Here is a 19,158-nt window from a genome sequence, read left to right on the forward strand (position 1 = left end):
GCTGGGTCCTCTCAGTATAAAAGGAATAAGGAACATATAATTCACAAAGATAAAAAAAAAAAGAATTAAAGAATCTGATTAAAATAGAAAAACAAGTTAAGAGGAAAATACAAAAGCATAAGCACGTAATATTTTAATGCAATCGAAGTTACAGTTTTTTGAAGTTATTTATGTGCTGTGTAAATTTCATGACTGTTGAACCTCACAAAACTTTCAAAATTGTTTAAAAACCCACGGGCAAAAAGGGGAAAATAAATTCCCTCATTCCTGAAAAAGCTGCTTTTTGCAAAATGCCTATTTGTGTGAAAACAGCTTCACACTGCAGGTTCAGGCTCAGTTCTGAATTGCCACTCAGTTTTTTTGGATGACAGTTCATAGCTTGTCTAGGATGAAACTCATATCTGACACTAATATGAACTGACAGTGATGTGGAAAAGCAGCCATCCACAGAGGAACTAACAAAACAAGATCCATTTTTTTTTTCCACTTCTCCCACTTGTTTCAACACATTTCAGTGACAGAATGAGCTGCTATTTGTCTTTCCTTCTTTTTGTTTTTTTTTTAACCTTTATTTATTCAGGGGAGTTTCACTGAGAGCAATGCTCTCTTTTTCAGGAACGCCCTGATCACATTCACACACACATTCACACCTGGAAGCTGACCAGTACAAACACAGTCTGATCTGCTGCCACTGAGCAGCTCCACTGGAGCGGTTGTGGTTAAGAGCCTTGCTCAAGGGCAGCTCAGTGATGGTAATGAGGGAGGGGCAAGCTGCTTTTCACTTTCCCCACCCAGATTTATCCTGCCGGTCTGGGGGATTGAACCGACGACCTTCCGGTCACAAGCTCACTTCTCGAACCTTTAGGCCACCACTGCCCCACTGTCTTGTTCATTCATTCATTCATTCAATGTTTATTTGAATAGGGACAGATACATATAACATTTAAAAATAAATAGTCTGTTACATGTAATAACATTTATAACCTCTAAGCTAATTTGCAGTGTTTGTCCCTGTTATGTTGTCCTCCTTGTTAACACTGCTTAGTCAAAATTACTACAATTATGGCAATTATCTTATTTAAATTATTTAAGATTTAGTTATTGTCATGGCAACACTGGCAAATTCAGATCTGAGCATTCAAAATACAAGTCGCATGTAGGTCTCAGGATCAGATTTTGTAGCTCATATCCATGTGGTTCAGATGGGAAGTGAAAAAATTTGACTCCATGCTGCTTTTTTCTGTTCACTGATTAAAAAACATCAGATCTGAGTCACATGATGTGAGGGGGAAACATCTGAATTGTGTCAGTTGTAGGGATGCACCGATATGGAAATTTTGGGCCGATACCGATAGACAATTAAAAAAAACCCACCACAATCGGCCGATACCGATAGCCTGCCGATATTTTGTTTCGTATTGACCCGTTTGTGCCCTGCCAAAACAATCTATATTCTGTCCTTCATTATACTTTGCAATGAATTCAAGGATCAGCTTTTATTTTAACAACTTTCACATAACCAAAAATGCCCTTTTTGAAATTGAACTAAATAAATAGAAAGCAAATGAACATATAGATTTAAGGGACATCTTTCATTGTAACATTCTTTCACATAACCAAAAATGCCTTTTTTAATTAAAATAAACAAATAACATTCTTCCATTTAAACTTGAACGTCTTTGGAACAGATTAGTGACACAATTTTATGTTAATGAGTATCGGCCACTGCCATCGGTGGATTTAATCTTATCGGCCGATTGTAGTCAACAATGCAAAAATCGGCCATTTCCGATATTCAACTGATACATCTGTGCATCACTAGTCAGTTGTGTCAGTTGTGACTTGGTGGATTAAACTGTGACAGCTGCAGTGTGAACGCAGCCCAGGTGAACCACCACACCACACCACCACCACCCGCAGCAACAAACCTCTCTGAGATTTCCTCCAGCATCTCCATGAGCTTGGCTGCCAGGCCGAGTCTCCTGAACTCCGGGGCGACGGACAGAGCCGTGACGTGGCCGTGCCACTCCTCCCGCGCCACAGATCCCTCCGCCTTCCCCATGACTGCAACGAGGAACAACAGCAACACGTTCGGTCTCTGCAACAAGCACTTCAGCATGTTTGGTTTAATTAACACAGGAGTAAGACAAGTGAAAAAGTGGAATGGGTGGTACAACTCTGCGCCCTTATGTAATGTTAATAACACTGAAAGCTTCAAATCTGAAGTTCTGTGGTAATTCCCTTTCATAATAATGAGTAGGGCTGGGCAATATATCGATATTATATCGATATCATGATATGAGACTAGATATCGTCTTAGATTTTGGATATTGTAATATTGTGATATGGCATAAGTGTATTTTCCTGGTTTTGAAGGCTGCATTACAGTAAAGTGATGTCATTTTATACACTTACCAGACTGTTCTAGCTGTTCTATTATTTGCCTTTACCCACTTAGTCATTATATCCACAATACTGATGATTATCAAAAATCTCATTGTGTAAATATTTTGTGAAAGCACCAATACTCATCCCTACAATATTGTCGCAATATCGATATCGAGGTATTTGGTCAAAAATATTGTGATATTTGATTTTGTCCATATCGCCCAGCCCTAATAATGAGATACTGATATCGTACTTTATTGCTCCCTGCAGGGTAATCCCCTTTTTCCTGGGACCCGGGGAAAGTAAATATTCCATGATTTTCCATAACTGAGACCATGACCTAAAAAAGTGTCTTCCTTCCTGGTTTGTTCATGTTGTTTTTCAGTCTGGTTTCCACTCCAGTTGTGGCTGAAAACCACCTGAGGCAACAGAGGTGTGAAACAAGCTGGAAAATAAATTCTGCTGTATTCCTGGAAAGTGACCCATTTGTAAAATTCCCTGACTTCCTTAGAGAATTTATCCAATTCCTTGGCTTTCCCTGTCCTGAATACACCTCTCAAGACTCTGCCGGCCAGATATTACAATATAAAAGAGCAGAAAGACTCACTGTAGCCCATCAGCTCTCCACCAGGAGCCTCGGCCACTATGAAGTACTCCGGCCAGTGGGCGAGGTACTGCAGGTAGAATGGGATTCCATACTGGGAGACAAGGGGTTAAGGAAGTCTTCACAGAAAATATATAGATAGAGCCAAGCTTTTCTGCGCATTAACATTAGTTTCTACATTTACATATATAAATAATTCTGCACACTGCCAAAAATTAACTGGACAAAAGCCCTAACCATTATAAAAACATCACTACCTATAAAGCATAAAGACAATTATGAAAGAACCTACAATAGAATAATTACCATAATTGAATTGTGTGTGAGTAAACTAGGAAAAAAATGGTGTAGGAAATAAAATGTATACCTGGGTGAAAGTAGAAATCCCCTTGGCAGAGAATGAGAAATGTATTTTAATATCCTATTTTCTTGGAATTACATGTGTGAAAGCGCAGGATGGATAAATATATAATTTAAGAAGGTCATTCAGACAAGGATTTACAAGTTTACTATTAATTCTTGAGGAACTGTGATTGATTTATAATTTTTGTGTTTGGCTTGATGTCTGGATGACAATATTGTTTCTCTTCCGTATGTACTTGATTGTTAATTCAATGAGATGAGCTGTTTTGTTTGTTGTGTTTATGTAGTTATAGTGTGTATAAGTGTGTATGACTGTAGCCAATGTTTATGCTGGTGCTAATGGGGATCCTAATAAAGAAAGAAAGAAACAGACAGGTGGATTGAAGAACAGAATCTAATGCTAACTATATAACAAAGTAGGGAGGAAAACAGCACACCAGTAACAAAATGCATAACTGCTGTGAGAGCAACAGATTTAACCCTGATCTAGATAAGGAAACAGGGAAAGTGTGTATCGTGAGTTTGGCTACAGGTTGTTTCTGACTGATCAGAGGTGACAGCTGACAACATGCAACATGTGGAGGTTAGCCAAGTAAGTCAGGCTAACGTTAGCTAGCTAGCAGCTTATCATAACATAAAAAAGAAGGATACTGTTTCTGTCAGAGGGTCGAGGTTGCTGTTGGAGGAGAAAGAGACAGACATTAGCCTTCAATCGAGACTAACGTATTACTAGATGTAACGTTAACCCCGACACGTTCTGTTCTCATATAAGTGGAGAACCATACGCCAAACTTAACTCAAAAATCAGGTAGTTTAATGTTTCCTTGTTTACTGGCAAACGTTAACACCTGGTAGAACATAGCTGAAGATTATGTACAGATTCGTAGCGTCTACCGGTAAATTCGGCATATGCATGGTCGACCAAAAAGCACTTATTTCAATTAAAATTGAACTTTTGTAATTGGTTCACCCTGCTCCTCAAAGCCAACCACGGTGTATTTTAGCGGACGAAGACTGTGGGAACATCAAGCGAACCAAATCCCAATTTTATTAAAATAATAGGTGTTTTTTGGACTAAATATATGCCGAATTTACCACTGGCTACTGATGACTCAGAAAATGTCTTAACTTCTGTTCCTAGAGGTGTGTATGTTTGCCGATAATCAAGAAAGCATTAAAATTGACAGATTTTTTAATGGAGCTCGGCTCGAAGCTCTCTCCATCCTAGAGAGAACGGGCTGGAGTGGCTCCATGGTCACACTGGCTAGCCTGCTAACGCTGCTGCAGCTCAGACACCAGACTGTACAGAGCCTCTTGTCAAATAGACAGAATAAAGGGAGATAGTTTAACCTAGGCCGTAAAACTGACAAGATTTGACTCACATGTTGTTGAATTTAAACAAATCATCGCATGTGAAGGCTCGTAATGTTGTCATCTTGGCTTACTGCTGTGTGTCCTTTCACCTTACAGAGGAAAAGAGACATCGGCTTGTTTCAGAAGAGAGAAAGAAAGAGACTGGCGCCCCCTACCGCCGAGGAGGGAGCACACGTGGAGGAGTGTGTGTAGGCCTACATTGTATTTTTTCTGTGTAGTGTGGTTTTATGTGTGTATGTCCAGTTTGCAGTTTTTTTGTGTTTGGATCTTTTCTTTTTTATCTATAGCAAGTTTTTCCTTGTCAATGAAATGTCCATAAATAAAGTTTGATTGACTGCTGTTGGTAATCTCTCCAGTCATCGCCATCTGCTGTTGAAATAATGAACAGCACCTTCTTTCAAGCATATGAAAACTTTCAAACATTAATGGAGTTCTATTTCTTATTTCCACCATTGTTCACCACATGATTCCTATTAAGAAAGCTCAACTTCCCAATATAAGATAATACACCGTTTCTACTGGACACCACTAAGACTCCATAGAATGGGTTTATTGGGGAAAATAATCTGTGCTGGAAATGTCAGAGGGAGATAGGCACACTACTGCACTGCATTTGGGAATGCCAAAATATCCAGTTGTTTTGGAGGAAAGTTTTGGAATGTTTGAGTAATTGGCTTGGAAAAGTATTACCAGAATAATACTTAGATATTGGAAAACAACAAAAATGCCAGAGTTAGGAGAATGGGCCGATACAATGACAACAACAGCCTCATATGAGTCACTGCTTGATAAGATGAATAGTGCAATGAGGAAAGAGGCTCCATCTTGGGTCGATTTCTGGAACTGTATTAAATTGACAGACTTATAATATGCCTAACGTACAGATTCCCTTCCTATTCATTTATTTACTTGTTTAGTTGCTTTCTTTTTTTTTTCTTTTTTTTTTTGAGATGTATGGCATTTGGAATTTTCATTTGTAATGTAAACCACAAAGGAATGTATAACTGCACTGCCATGTACCGTACAGGTTGAAACAATAAATATTTGAATTACAAAAAAAAAAAATGAAAGCTCAACTTTTTAAGCCTTTGAATAACATTCAACTCTTGGGATTAAGCAGGACAGAATTCCTAATAACATGATATCTCCTCTACTGCTCAATCTTGATGGATTGGACAATAATCCCATTTTCACTCAGAATAACACCAACATCCATCCTGCCAACAGAGGCTTGATTCATTCAGACATTCAAAAAACAAAGTCCGGTCAGTTCTGGAGTTCATCCTCCTCTTCATCCTGTAACCCATGTTCTTCCTCCTCCTCTTCCTCTTCTTCTTCCTCCTCCTCTTCACTGTGCCCATGATGCATCATTGTTTTGATCGTACGCCTCCATTTCTTTCAACAAATCATTATAAAGTAAATGTTCTGACACAAGTTACATTCTCCTGAAAAAAAAGTCAAATTTGTTGAACCCGGAAAGATTATCTGCCAGTGCAATGAGATGATTTCACTAAAAAAAAAAAAAAAACTGAAATAAGCTTTAAATAAGTCAGTTTTTGCTGTACACTGAAGAAATGTCCATCTGAACAGGTGATCTGGTCTAGTATTGAGTCTTAAAATCTTGTTTCCTTTATAACAAGTGAAAAATGTTGCAAATGTGATGAGACACTGTCACCGTTTTCCACCGCAAACCAACTTGTTTTAATAATTTTCTTGAATCAAGAGACACCATCTTGAAATAAGGCAGTGTGTCATGCTGTGGCAAGTTTATTGGATATTTGTTTTATGGTGAAGATTGATATTATATTTTGCTTTATAGATAAAGGAAAACCCAGGAAGGCAGTGGGGATTTAAAAAAAGGATACAAGTCTCTACGAACTAGTAATCCCTTAAAATAACCTTATATTTTCATTAATTTAAATTAATTCACCCCTTAATTCATGCAGCATCCCCTTAACATTAATTAAGGCGTTATTAATGGAGGAGACCCCATCAAAACCTCCTTAAACTCCTCATTAATCTTGACTGCTTACTTTCTAATTTAATGACAAATTGAGGGAGACAGGAACTTTCCATTAAATTCCACTTAATAACCTGTAAACCTGCATAAGACATGAAAGACATGAAAAATCCCTTAATTTCTTGCGTCTCTGTGAACCAACCCATGAATAAATCCCTTTATAAACCCATGATACTAACCTTACTTTATTAAAGCTGTTACTTGTAATGGATAATTAATGTTTATGTAATAGAGAAATAAAGGACATTTCAGGGATAGAATTAAGGGGTTTGGTTTCATAGTGATTAGGTAACACTTTACAATAAGGGTCACTAAGTTGTAATTTACTAATGGTGTTCATGTTAACTAAGGTATTAATTTATACATTATTTAATAGTCATCTTTATAAACTATTAAATAATGTATAAATTAATACCTTAGTTAACATGAACACCGTTAGTAAATTACACATTAGTTAACTGTTAATTAAGTTACTGTTAACTTAACTTAGTGACCCTTATTGTAAAGTGTTACCAGTGATTATAAAGTAAGTATTTATACCTGTTTTTCTTGGCAGTAGCCTGACTTGAAGATGGAAGTTGGAGTTTCCTTCACCCATTGCAACTAAAGCTGCAGGTGTGTTTTCTCCTGTGTGTCTAAATACAATCTGTTCCAGAACAGCCTCCCACCCCCGGGACGTCCTGAAAAAAACAAAAAGCCTCTCCCTGGGGTGAGTTCTGCCCTCTGTGACCCGATCCTCCCTTCATCAGATGATATCCAGTCTTAATCATAGCAGAGAGGCTTCATGGAGGTTGCTAAGCGTCTTCCCTAAGGGGGGGGGGGGGGGGTAGGAGGGGGGGGGGGGGGTGTAGGAGGTGTTACCTGTCTACTTTTCTCCACAGGTATGAAAGCTGTGACTGAAGCGGTCTGATCCTGATCCTGATCCTGACTCAGACGGAGCGGAGCGGCCGGCAGAGCGGCTCGGTCAGATGGAGTGGCTCCAGGTTTGGGGATTCTTCGCTCTGTTTGCTCTGCCTGCAGCCCAGGAGACCACAGCCAGGTACCAGGCAGCATCACACACACACACACACACACACACACACACACACACACACACAGGGTAAACAGGCCTAAGTGACACTTCATGAGCTGGGAATCATAAGGTTCTATCTGAACTTGTTTTTATAAAAAATCAGTTGATCTTGTTTACTTCAGTGTTTACTTTGCTTGTGTGTGTGGTTCCTTTAAAGAAGAACGTTTTGTGGGGTAAATATTTAAAAAGATAGAGTACATAACAGACTTACCAGCTAAATCTAAACCTAGATGTTCAGTTTCTCAGAACTGCACTCCATGCAGATAGACCCTTATAATTCCATATTATCATTGCATATTGAGCTGATTGGCTCTGCCATCGCCAGTATGCAGACTGGAGGATGTTATAGAGTAGTGGTTCTCAACGTGGGGTCCGGGGACCACCAGGGGTCCTTGAGGGCATTCCAGGGGGTCCCCAGCAAATTGATGAATTGTTAAACTTCATTATTTTGTAATTTTAGAATGACTGTTCTGATCATAGTTTCTCTGTTATCTCTCTACCTGCAACACAGACAGTCATGGAGTTCTGGACAAAATCATATCTAACAATAAAAATATTCTCAGATTTGGGTCCGAGAGACAAAATCTCATCAAATGGGGTCTGTGGCCCAAATGTGGACTAAATTAGGGGTTCCTTGATATGAAAAAGGCTGAGAATCACTGTTATATTATATATTATATTAAGTGTTATTGTGTTATAAAGTATGAAGAAGCTGTCCAACACCAGGTCTCAGAAAACGTTCGCTGCAGATGCTCTAGCTCTATATATTACGTTATTACATTTGCACATTTTATATCTATATTCACACACTGATGCACATTTTATATATGGAGTTAATAAGAGTTTGTGACCCAGGGTGCAGTTTTCCCCTGCAGGACGGCTCAGTGTGTGTGTGTGTGTATAAACTTACCCCCTCCTGGTTCCCCCCCACCTCCAGCCCTGGCCCTCTGCCCTCCTACCTGCTGCTGGCTCCCGGGACGCTGCGGCCCGGAGTCCCGACCACCCTGTCCGTCACCGTCCTGACCGCCTCGCCCCTCACTGTGCTCGCTGAGATTGTACATGGCAACAGTAGCGTGGCTTCAAATTCAACTGCAATCGATGGAGGTAAACCTTTAAAAACTCACCTTGGAAACAGCTAATTATCTGAAATTTGCTTAGAATAATAATGAGCTGATGGTGTAACTGAAATCACCCAATGTTATTTGTCTGTTTAAAGGTTCAACTGGGCTGCTGTGTTTACCACCTGTAAGTACATCACAGTTTATTTTTAAGCTGTACAGTGTAATGTGACAGTGAGGATTTTGTATAATATGAAAGTGGGATTAGGGGTTTTATCTCCAGATTTGAATTACCTAATTTTATGCAGCACTAGTGCTTCAGGGCCAATTGTTAGTTTTGGTCCCTCCTGTTTTCTCCTACAGGCTGTGGTGTTAAAGATGTTTCTCTTTGGATACTTTATCATGATAAAAACAGTCATTCTGACCGTTAAGACTACAAATTTGATACTGATATTTTAATTTCTCATGTCCTCTATCAGTGGGAAAAGTGTCCTCGCTGAATGAACCCAGAGGAAACACTGATTATCTGTTTTCAGTGCAGAGAGGAGGGATTTTTCCTGGAAGTATAAACTAACAATGTGGGATGGAAACAGATACAAACACATAAATTCAAACAGATGTTGAGCAGATCCAGAGTGAAAGCCTGTTATCTGGACTGAAGCCTCAGGCCTGAAGTTCCCAGCCTCCCATCCTTTTGTTTATGGACACCTGAGAAGACTTTGGTCCGGTTGGATCTGCATTGTCAGAGCAGCATAGAAAACAGACTTACACAAACAAGTTCAATCACGGTTTAGGTATCACAGCCTTTCATTCTTCCTGAGAGAATGGTCGCTCCTTTGGTCCATTGGCCTACATTGGTGTCTGCAGATCGTAGTTTTATTTCTGCAAACATTTATCTGCTGTGGAGGCAGAAATAATCTGATTGGTTGAGTTAAACCTCTGTGGGCGGAACCAAAGAACCACAGTTTTTCTGGCTAAGTAACATTAGACTGAAGCTCAGTGAAAAAGAGAGGATATTATGAAGGCTAGCACTCTGCTACTAACTGAAACAATACAATCTGCCATACTAAGTTATCTAGGTCAGTGGTTCTCAACTTGGGGTCCGGGGACCACCAGGGGTCCTTGAGGGGGTTCCAGGGGGTCCCCAGAAAGTTTAATGAATTGTTAAACTTCAGCATAACTTCATTTACAAGAAGTTAACTCAATTAGAGAATGTAGAAGAATGATTAGTTTCACTGTTATCCCTCAATACAGATGGGAATGCTGGACAAAATCATATCTAACAATAAAAAATATTCTCAGATTTGGGTCTGAGAGACAAAATTTCATCAAATGGGGGTCTGGGGCCCTAATGTGGACTAAATTAGGGGTCCTTGATATGAAAAAGGTTCAGAATCACTGATCTAGGTTAGCTAGTTAGCTAGCTGACATTCACGTTCAAACTAGCCATACTAGCCTATAGCTAGCTTGGTAAGCTAGTTAGCTAGCTGCTGACCTTCAACATCATAAATACTACAGTCATGAATGAATGAAAAACATAATTATAACCATTTTTACTTATATTTTGACCAGAGTTCCTTCTTTTCCATTTAAGTTTGCCAGTTAGCTAACTTGCACTTTGTATAGCTATGGTTCTTTGGCTCCACCCACTAAGATTTAACTCAACCAATCAGATTATTTCTGCCTCCAGAGCAGCTCAGCCTCCCACATGTTTGTAGAACTAAAACTACAATCTGCTTGGTTTCTGGTCTAATATCATTTGGTCTACTTGGAGTACTTGCACTTGTATATAATTTCACTTGTCTCCAACCCTGTTTCAGTTCTTTCAGTGATTATGTTAAAAAAAAAGGGACAATTTCTTGAAACACGGCAGTTTAGCCCACTTCATTCAACAGGTCATTTGATTCAAGAAAATTCTTGAAGGAAGTTGGGCTTCACTGGAAACAAGTCAGATTGTCTCACTCTATTCACAGATTCACTTTTTTATCTTTAAGATTAAATAGGGTTATTACTGTTAATAACTTGGAATTTGGAATTGGAATTACTTGGAATTTTTTGTCAAGACAATTGTGCAATTTAAAAATATTAAATATCAGCGCAAAATATCGAAATACCAGTATCAGCTGTCAAAAACTCATATTGGCTGAACCCTAAATTACTTATTAGTTTGGATCTGTGCTCCTTAAGACTGACCCTCTTTAAAATTCCTTGTTATTGATCCCCATGTTTTTTCCCTGCAGATCCTTGACAGCGAGTTGAGCTACTGGCACCCGTACCGGCTGGAGGTCAGAGGTTATCTGGGGAGCGTCGTGGTTTTCTCCAACTCCACACAGCTACGCTTCCACCCCAAAGGCCTGTCCACCTTCATCCAGACGGACCGACCGAAGTACCGGCCCGGCCAGCTGGTGAAGATCCGGGCCGTGTCCATTCACCCCGATGGGAAGCCCTACGTCAGCCCCGGAGACATCATCATCAAGGTGTGTGTCATCGGCATAGCCGTATACAAATTAGTACATTTCTCAAAATGACATGATTATTGACATACTGCTTCTTTATATTTTTTATATTTTTGATATGCTGTATTTTATTATTATGCTTCTAATTACATCCCAATTATCCCAGAGAATAAATTAAACATCTGCAATATCAATCAAAGTTAACTGTACATTAAAGGATAAGTTCAGCAATTTTGGACCTATATAGAATTTGTCTCTTCCGTACCTGTAGTTCTTGGACCCACAGACAATATAGGCTCCCGAGTCAGCTGTCAGTTGAAACAGCAAGCTCCGCTGCCTCTTGCTGTATGGGACAGTCTTGAAAATAACGTGCGAGCCAGGACTTTCCAGGAGTTGTAATAATCTTTTCTTTTTTTTATCAATCCAGGATCCCAGGGGAAACATGATCAGACAGTGGCTTTCTCTGGACAGCGTTCTGGGAGTCATATCCAAAGAGTTCCAGCTGTCGGAGAACCCTCCTCTCGGCAACTGGACCATCGTAACTTCAGTCAATGTGAGTTTGTGTCATCTGACCCAAAACACTCCACATCATGCTGCAGTGACGTTTGTTTCATGAGTAAGTCCTTGTTGTTAAGGATACACCGCAAAAACTGACACACTTGTTATTTAAAAAAATATAACAAAAAAGACGTCACCTCATTTTCACCAATTTATTTTTTGGCCATGACTGCTTGGTGTGCTGCTTTCTCAAACTCTTATCATTGAAGTCCAGCACCCAGCTACAAAGTAGCCTTTTGGAAGAAGCGCACCTGTTTCTATTTTGTGCTTGTTGTATTATCTTGTATCCAGACCTATCAAGCTTTTTAGGATTTTTTTAGTGAAATCATCTTACTGCACTGACAGATAATTTTACGGGTTTCAACAAATTTTACTTTTTTTCAGGACGATGTAACTTCTTGTTTCAAGATTTGCTTCATTGTTTTATGATGATTTCTTGAAAGAAGTCATATTGGCATGAATCAAGTGAAATTTATTGAAACTAGTGCAGTGAGAGAATTTGACTAAAAATATCATGAAATAAGCTGATAGGTCTGGAGACAAGATAAAATCAATGGACAGCTTGTAATTTTTTGCAGTGATATCATGTACTTGTCTAGGATTTTTTGTAAATTTGGATGAAATATCCAAATATCCAAAGATATCTACAACATGCAGCACTTGTTGAATATGTCTACAGGGAAATAATTGTTAAGGCATAATGGATACAGTATGTACACTGAAAGTTTCTCACCCTGCTGCCACATTACTTCACTTGTTTTGCTGTACTGTAGAGGGAGTTTAGCTAAGGAATGCAGATGACTTGTTTCCTTCCTACAGAAATGTGTTTGTATTTGAAACCGAGTGTCTGTTTCACAGGGAGTTCTCAGTGAGAAGCATTTCAGCGTGGCTCATTACGGTGCGTATGCTCTATCTGGCCTCCATGTTCGACCTGACATGACATTTCTCCCACCTTTTCTTTGTACAGTGAAAGCTGGATGATTCTACGAGGAAATCTAAATTTCTGTCAAATAATTAGAATCACTTTCACTCGGCAAGTACCATAAATGTACAGAAATTGGTCTGGGTGATATTGGTGCAGAGTAATGATGCAGTATATCTTGCACTGTCCCTTGGTATGGAGAATTTAGAACAAATCTATTAGTTAAAGCTGCACTCGCCAAGACTTTTTTGGTATTTAAAAATAAATCAAATCACTGCAGCAGAGAAGAGTGTCCCATCCTCTCTAACTGAGACACTACAGATTTGCTCTATTTGCCTATTTTAAATTCTGGTGTCAGCTAAAAAATATATAAAATTGAGTTCTTGAGATAAAATGAGTTCTGGGTTTTGAAGTCTGCAAAATTCAAAAACTTGCCTCCCGCTGCCATTTGGGGCTGCCAGTGTACAAAGTTGTCTAGTGCAGCGGTAATGTAACTTTTCATACTGATTGATATTAGTTGTTTATTCTGTCCAGTATGCTATGTGTAAAGCCCAGCTATATGTATAATACAGTTGTGCAGATAATCATGGTGAATTATCACTGATGGTGTTCAAATCCATTTTTCATAGTAAGTGATGTTAACTATGTTGTTTGAATGTACAATATTCCATGCGTTAGGCCTAGTTATATCCTGTTGCATAGAAAGTCAATGGCAAAACATTATAGTCAGATGATGCTGAAATCCATGTGTTGTTTGTTTGGTTCCAGTGCTGCCAAAGTTTGTGGTTCTGATAGAAGCTCCGGCTGTCATTTATCAGGAGGACAGCCTCTGGGGCTCTGTCACCGCCGAGTGAGTCTGTCATCTCATCCTGTAGCTTACAAATCTACCGAGCCCGGGAGTGGCCATTGGGAGAGAAAAAAAGTTATATGGAGTCCACGATTTACTGTAAAGTGCACACGTTTTAGTCCATTCGTGCGCACGAGATACAATTCGTTCCCTCGATTTTGTTAAACTGTGCAGTTTAGAAAAAAATGCAACTTAAAAGGAACCTTTTAGGTATAGCAGATAGGCCTAGTAAGGATTTGGTATGTTAATATCCATTGTCTATTTACAAATCCCCCAAATATTGCAACATATTTAGCCGCTTAACCTTCAGGCCATGTAAACACACTCAGGTGGCTGCGACACACCCAGGACAGGCCACATTTAAACATAATCACCAATATGTGCACTGACTCTTTATAAGCTTGTGAAGAGCGCATGTATTATATTATATATCGAGAGCACGATATCACTATTTCGAGGGCACGTTTTGGAAATTTGTGGGCACGTAAAGAGGAAATCTAGGGAACGAATTGTATCTTGTGCTCACGAAAAAGAGAAAACGAGAGCTCGAACTGCATATCGTGCGCACGTTACAGTAAATCGTGGCCACAACATAAATTATTTTTCTCCCGATGGCCACTCCCGGGCTCCGTACAAATCCACTTATCCTGTCATTTTTAATCTTTATTTCAACAGGGAAGGTTCACTGAGTATTTTCAGCAGTGTCCTGCTTCTCATTCATAGCGTTGTGTTCTGGTCCCTATAGGTACATCTATGGCAAGCCTGTCCAGGGACGCATGAGTATAACATTCCTCCATCATTTTCATGGCATTGAAGTAGCTTATCATGAGGAAAAAGAGGTATGTCATCTCTGTTCAGGGCCCCAACTATGATTTGGAAGCAAATTGCTATAAACTTTGATGTATTCTGACTATTTTCAACATCAAAAACCATCTAGGGAATAACGATGGACATTAGCTTAATCATTGTGATATACTGTTTATCCATTTGAATCTGTTGCTATATGCAATTAATCCAAATACTATTGCACACAGCTAAATGATCACAAATAACTGATGCATTTAAAAAAAAAAAAAAATTGTTATATTAACATGTTACATTCCTTTGCATGTGTGAATGTTGACCAAATATATGTAATATCAATGTTGCTTTGATACAGATTGACCACACCACAGACATTATGTTTGATGTTCCCGACTACAATGAAATGAACAAACGATCTGAAGACTATTGGTCCTATGAACGCTATATGGATGAGTCTCTCACTATTGTGGTTAATGTTACAGAAGACATAACAGGTAATCACTCTTTATTTCCCAATATCAGCATCATGCTTCACTTATTTATGAGTCATTGTAGAGTGAAGAGTAAAGGGTTGGCTGGAGATATTTTTAGTGGTCATAACTAATGGTAACTCAAAATACCTCAGAGCTTACAAATATTAGCAACGTGAAAAAACATGTTATTGCCTCAAAATGTGGAGATGGAGAACTCCTGTTTTTTTTTAATAGACAAAAATACAACACAAAACACACAGAACTGACACAGAAACATAAACATGTAGAAACATCAGAAAAGAGAAGAAAAATACTGTAAACAACTGTAGAACAAAGTATATTAACTAGACAGAATGGAGATCACAGACCAGTTATGAACAAAAAAGGTAGAGAAAGTCTACTGATATATACAAATGCAGGTATAGTCATATATGCATATACATATATAAACATACATAAAGTTACATAAAAGAACAGAGGATAATAAAATATGATGCATTAAATGCTCCATTTACAGTCTTTATAAATAAAGGCCAATAAAAAAGAGAACTCCTGTTAAACTCTCAGTCCTTGTATCAAAAGCTCAGTCAGTCAATTTGAAAGTGCAAAAATGTTTCCAGTTGGATAATTCAAAACATAACGACAGTAGGAGCGCTGCAGTGTTTCAGCAATGGAAGCCATATTGCAAAGAAAAAATTATTTTAAAAACTATTTTTGTTGTGTGCGACCGCATCATTTCAGTTAGCCTGGATCTTTTGATTAGTAGGATCAAGCAACAACTGTCTGAGCGCGGTGATTTCTCCTAACTCACATATCACTGTCAATGCATTCTTATTTTTCAGGTCTCACCTATAACAATACAGCAACAGTGTCTCTGGCAAGGTGCCGATATAAACTGGCCTTTGAAGGCTATCCCAAAATATTAAGGCCCTCTTTGAACTTCACCGCTAAGGTAAGGGAAGCAACATTTCTGACTGTCAAATCAAGTTATTTGAGATTTATTTCTAAAACGCTTCTGCAGTGTGATCAGATCCACGATAGCGAGGCATATCACTGTCTCATACGGCCTCAGATCAGTGTCTGGGTATTAAGGCGAGTGAGCTTTTGTGTTTGAGAGCTAATCTTTTCAGAGCCAGACTTCATTCATGCTTTGCCACCACTACTAGCTCTCAGCACAAAGGACAACAGGTACCATCACCGCTGAAATATCAACTTCATAATCAGAATCACTTAATTCCTCATGTAGAGTAAATGTACAGTGGACAGCAGATACCATAGACAGTAGATTTGACATATTGTTCCATAAATATACCTACAGCATTAAATTGTAAAGCAAATTTAATGGTACACTATCAATGTTTTCTTGATTTTACAGCTGAAAGTATCCACATACAACAACCAACCCCTGTCCCAAGAGGACCAGAGAAAGACTGTTACAGTTTCAGTGATGCAGCACAGGCCATGGAGTATGAGATGGGATGAGTTAGAAAACATGTTGCCCCGATTCCCAAACATGTCAGAGCCTTTGGAAACCACTCCTCCCCTGCCGGAGGAGGCACCTCTCCAAGAGATGGAGTTTCCTGTCCCCGCAGACGGAGTCATTCCCCTTTTCATTCAACTCTCGGATGATACTGAAACGCTCACTATCGACGTAAGGAAAGCTGCGAAACACTTCATTTGTCAACTGTTTTTATCGGTGAAAGCGAGACAAGTACAACATAGTCAATGGTCAATTACATATTTTCACCATATTTTACTTTTACTGTAACTATAGCATCGCAATTCAAGAAGTTGTAAAAGAAAAAAATAAACAAACCAAAACCAAACAGCAACATAAGAGAGAAAAGGAAAAAATAAATAAATAAATAAAAAAAAAGGAGAAGGGAGGGTAGGGAGACTCGTCAGGGAGTTAAACATTGTTATTTAGTGGAGTAAATGGAATAGACTGACAGGTGATAAAGGTACCAGCATACTTAATGGATCAAGTTAGGAAGGACAGATTATACATGTAGTAAACAGGCCAGAGATCTGATTCTTAGTCTGGAGGAATGGTTGACAGGTTATTGAAATACTCAATAAATGGTCTCCATAACTTGAAGAAACCATCAGTGGTTCCCCTAAGAGAGAATTTTATTTTTTCCAACCTTCCATGCGAAACACTTCAAAACCTTAATTAGCACTGACAGGTTTTATTGCTATGAAAGGTTGTGCATTATCAAGAGAGGGAAAGAAAAAGAAAAAGCCATATTCATGGATAATACAACTATGATGGAGCATGAAAAATGAAAACATTAGGAGGACCTAGAACTGAACCATGTGGGACGCCGAAATAGATGTTAGAATTGCAGAGGTGTTAACCATCTAGAAGAGAGACAAAGTGGGATCTTCTGGTCAGGTGCAGATGCCCGTGAGATTTTCTATGAATAGAATATTAGCATCAAGAGGAAAAAAGTAAAGGCTCTGTTACATATTTATCTTTCTGTTTCTTTGACTCCTAGGCTTCATTTGAGGACAGCAAAAAGACACTACAGCTCTATAGAAGCTACACATCTCCCAGTCAGTCCTACCTGCAGATTCAGAATCCCCATTGGCCTCCACAGGTAAACATGGGGAACATACAGCCAATAAGGTGTGATACAGACTTTATCCCTTCAGGGAAATTGTTGGGAAAGTGTTGTTGTTGTTGCAAAAACAGGATATACAGATAGTACAATGATACATCTGCACTCAAATGACTCACCCCCATTTCATGCAATATATGCCTTCAGCACGGCACACACACACACACACACACACACACACACACACACACACACTCGCAATAAATACAAATGCATTTCAGTGCAGCACAAAATACAAAAATCCTACATTTCTTGCACCACATTAGTCTATATTATAATCAAGTCTAAATACAAATTCAAATCCTTTCTTCGGTTCTGGGATGCCAAATTAGTTATGAGTGTTTATGTTTTGTGTTTGATCTAATCATATTAAGTGACAAAACCTTTTTTTTTTTAAGGTTGGTGTGTCCCTCCTGTTGCCAATTAAGAGCAATTTTCAAATATCTGAGATTCACTACATGGTAAGTACCTCAGCTGGCAATCAGACAGGATATTTTATTATTTCATGCTTGATTCATTTACATTTTTACATTTTACATTATATTCATTCAGCTCAGGTTCTCATTTAGAGCGGCGTGCAATGAGTGCAACAGTAGAATAAGTTTACATTCCTAGATTATCAAAATTAAAAGGAACAAATAGGGTTTGGGCCGTACTGGTTTGACAATATTTCTGTGACTATAGAATGATCATGTAAGAGCAAAGTGCTACGAAAAGAAATCATTTAAGAGTTATGGAGGGAAATAGAAGGGATTTTTTAGAGGGGATATGATTCAATGGGGAGAAGGTGACATTTCTTACTATGAAACATTCTTAGATATCAACTATCTAAAACCTTCTAGTACAGTGATTCTCAACCTTTTTTATACAATGAACCCCTAATTTAGTCCACATTAGAGCCACAGACCCCCATTTGATGAGATTTTGTCTCTCGGACCCATATCTGAGAATATTTTTATTTTCAGATATGATTTTGTCCAGAATGCCATGACTATTCGCATTGTAGGTAGAGAGATAACAGAAACTATGATCAAAATTGTATTTTCTTCTACATTCTCTAACTGTGTTTACTGCTTGTAAATTAAATAATGCTGAAATGTAACAATTCATCAAGTTGCTGGAGACCCCCTGGATCCCCCTCAAGGACCCCTGGTGGTCCCTGGACCCCACGTTGAGAACCACTGTTCTAGTATATCAAATCATGCATTTGGAAAAAAGGCCTGACATGTATTTTCTTGTGTGTCTGTGAGTGCAGGTGAAGTCCAGAGGTCAGATCGTTTCTGCTGGGAAAGCGTCTGGTTCTCTCTCTCTAACCCCAGAGGATTCCTGGGCTCCTCGGGCCTGCATCATAGTCTACTGTGTGCGTCCGGATGGAGAGATCATCAATGATGTGCTAGAGCTGCCCATCAATCAAGTCTTAAAAAACCAGGTGGTTGTCTGCAGGTTTATTAATCGTCGCTGTGATAATTGGCCTGATCACTTTTGCTTTAGTGTTCTGTGGATGCTGACAGAGAGGCAGCAGGGCGTAAATCCACCTCATCTCAGTTTATGAGGGTGTATGATTGTATATGATGGTATATGATTCTGTGTGATGCTAC

At 38.9% G+C, this 19,158-nt stretch overlaps 2 protein-coding genes across 2 annotated transcripts in view; one reads left to right on the forward strand and one right to left on the reverse strand.

Annotated features, from left to right (window-relative positions):
• Window positions 1–1,831: 1,831 nt before the first annotated feature.
• On the reverse strand, window positions 1,832–4,845 carry naa20 (N-alpha-acetyltransferase 20, NatB catalytic subunit). The gene is made up of 4 exons (XM_071532266.1): window positions 4,738–4,845; window positions 4,007–4,031; window positions 2,996–3,086; window positions 1,832–2,064 (listed from the first exon to the last, which is right to left on the reverse strand). Exons 1-4 carry the CDS (start codon window positions 4,788–4,790, stop codon window positions 1,832–1,834), a joined length of 402 nt encoding a protein of 133 aa, XP_071388367.1. The 5' UTR covers window positions 4,791–4,845.
• Window positions 4,846–7,533: 2,688 nt separating this feature from the next.
• cd109 (CD109 molecule) overlaps window positions 7,534–19,158 on the forward strand; it is an 85,606-nt gene continuing 73,981 nt past the window's right edge. Inside the window, exons 1-15 of the mRNA XM_071532265.1 lie at window positions 7,534–7,539; window positions 7,652–7,683; window positions 8,771–8,925; window positions 9,038–9,066; window positions 11,120–11,356; window positions 11,763–11,888; window positions 12,752–12,791; window positions 13,584–13,665; window positions 14,408–14,501; window positions 14,822–14,960; window positions 15,782–15,891; window positions 16,315–16,590; window positions 17,438–17,539; window positions 17,959–18,021; window positions 18,816–18,989. Of these exons, the coding sequence (XP_071388366.1) occupies window positions 7,534–7,539; window positions 7,652–7,683; window positions 8,771–8,925; window positions 9,038–9,066; window positions 11,120–11,356; window positions 11,763–11,888; window positions 12,752–12,791; window positions 13,584–13,665; window positions 14,408–14,501; window positions 14,822–14,960; window positions 15,782–15,891; window positions 16,315–16,590; window positions 17,438–17,539; window positions 17,959–18,021; window positions 18,816–18,989 (1,665 nt within the window). The remainder of the gene's footprint in view (window positions 7,540–7,651; window positions 7,684–8,770; window positions 8,926–9,037; window positions 9,067–11,119; window positions 11,357–11,762; window positions 11,889–12,751; window positions 12,792–13,583; window positions 13,666–14,407; window positions 14,502–14,821; window positions 14,961–15,781; window positions 15,892–16,314; window positions 16,591–17,437; window positions 17,540–17,958; window positions 18,022–18,815; window positions 18,990–19,158) is intronic.

The sequence above is a fragment of the Centroberyx affinis genome, unplaced genomic scaffold, assembly GCF_046629955.1.
Source record: "Centroberyx affinis isolate AG114_WGS23_722 - 3 ecotype Tasmania unplaced genomic scaffold, CSIRO-AGI_Caff_v1 ptg002182l_1, whole genome shotgun sequence".
NCBI classification, from domain to species: domain Eukaryota; kingdom Metazoa; phylum Chordata; class Actinopteri; order Beryciformes; family Berycidae; genus Centroberyx; species Centroberyx affinis.

What these genes read in the sequence shown, in the direction of transcription:
- naa20 (XM_071532266.1), bottom strand. Translation starts at nt 4,790, where the DNA reads ATGACAACATTACGAGCCTTCACATGCGATGATTTGTTTAAATTCAAC. An exon ending in TTGTTTAAATTCAACAACAT is followed by an intron (nt 4,032 to 4,737) that starts GTGAGTCAAATC and finishes CTCCTCCAACAG; the next exon opens with CAACCTCGACCCTCTGACAG. An exon ending in TGGAGAGCTGATGGGCTACA is followed by an intron (nt 2,065 to 2,995) that starts GTGAGTCTTTCT and finishes TCCTCGTTGCAG; the next exon opens with TCATGGGGAAGGCGGAGGGA.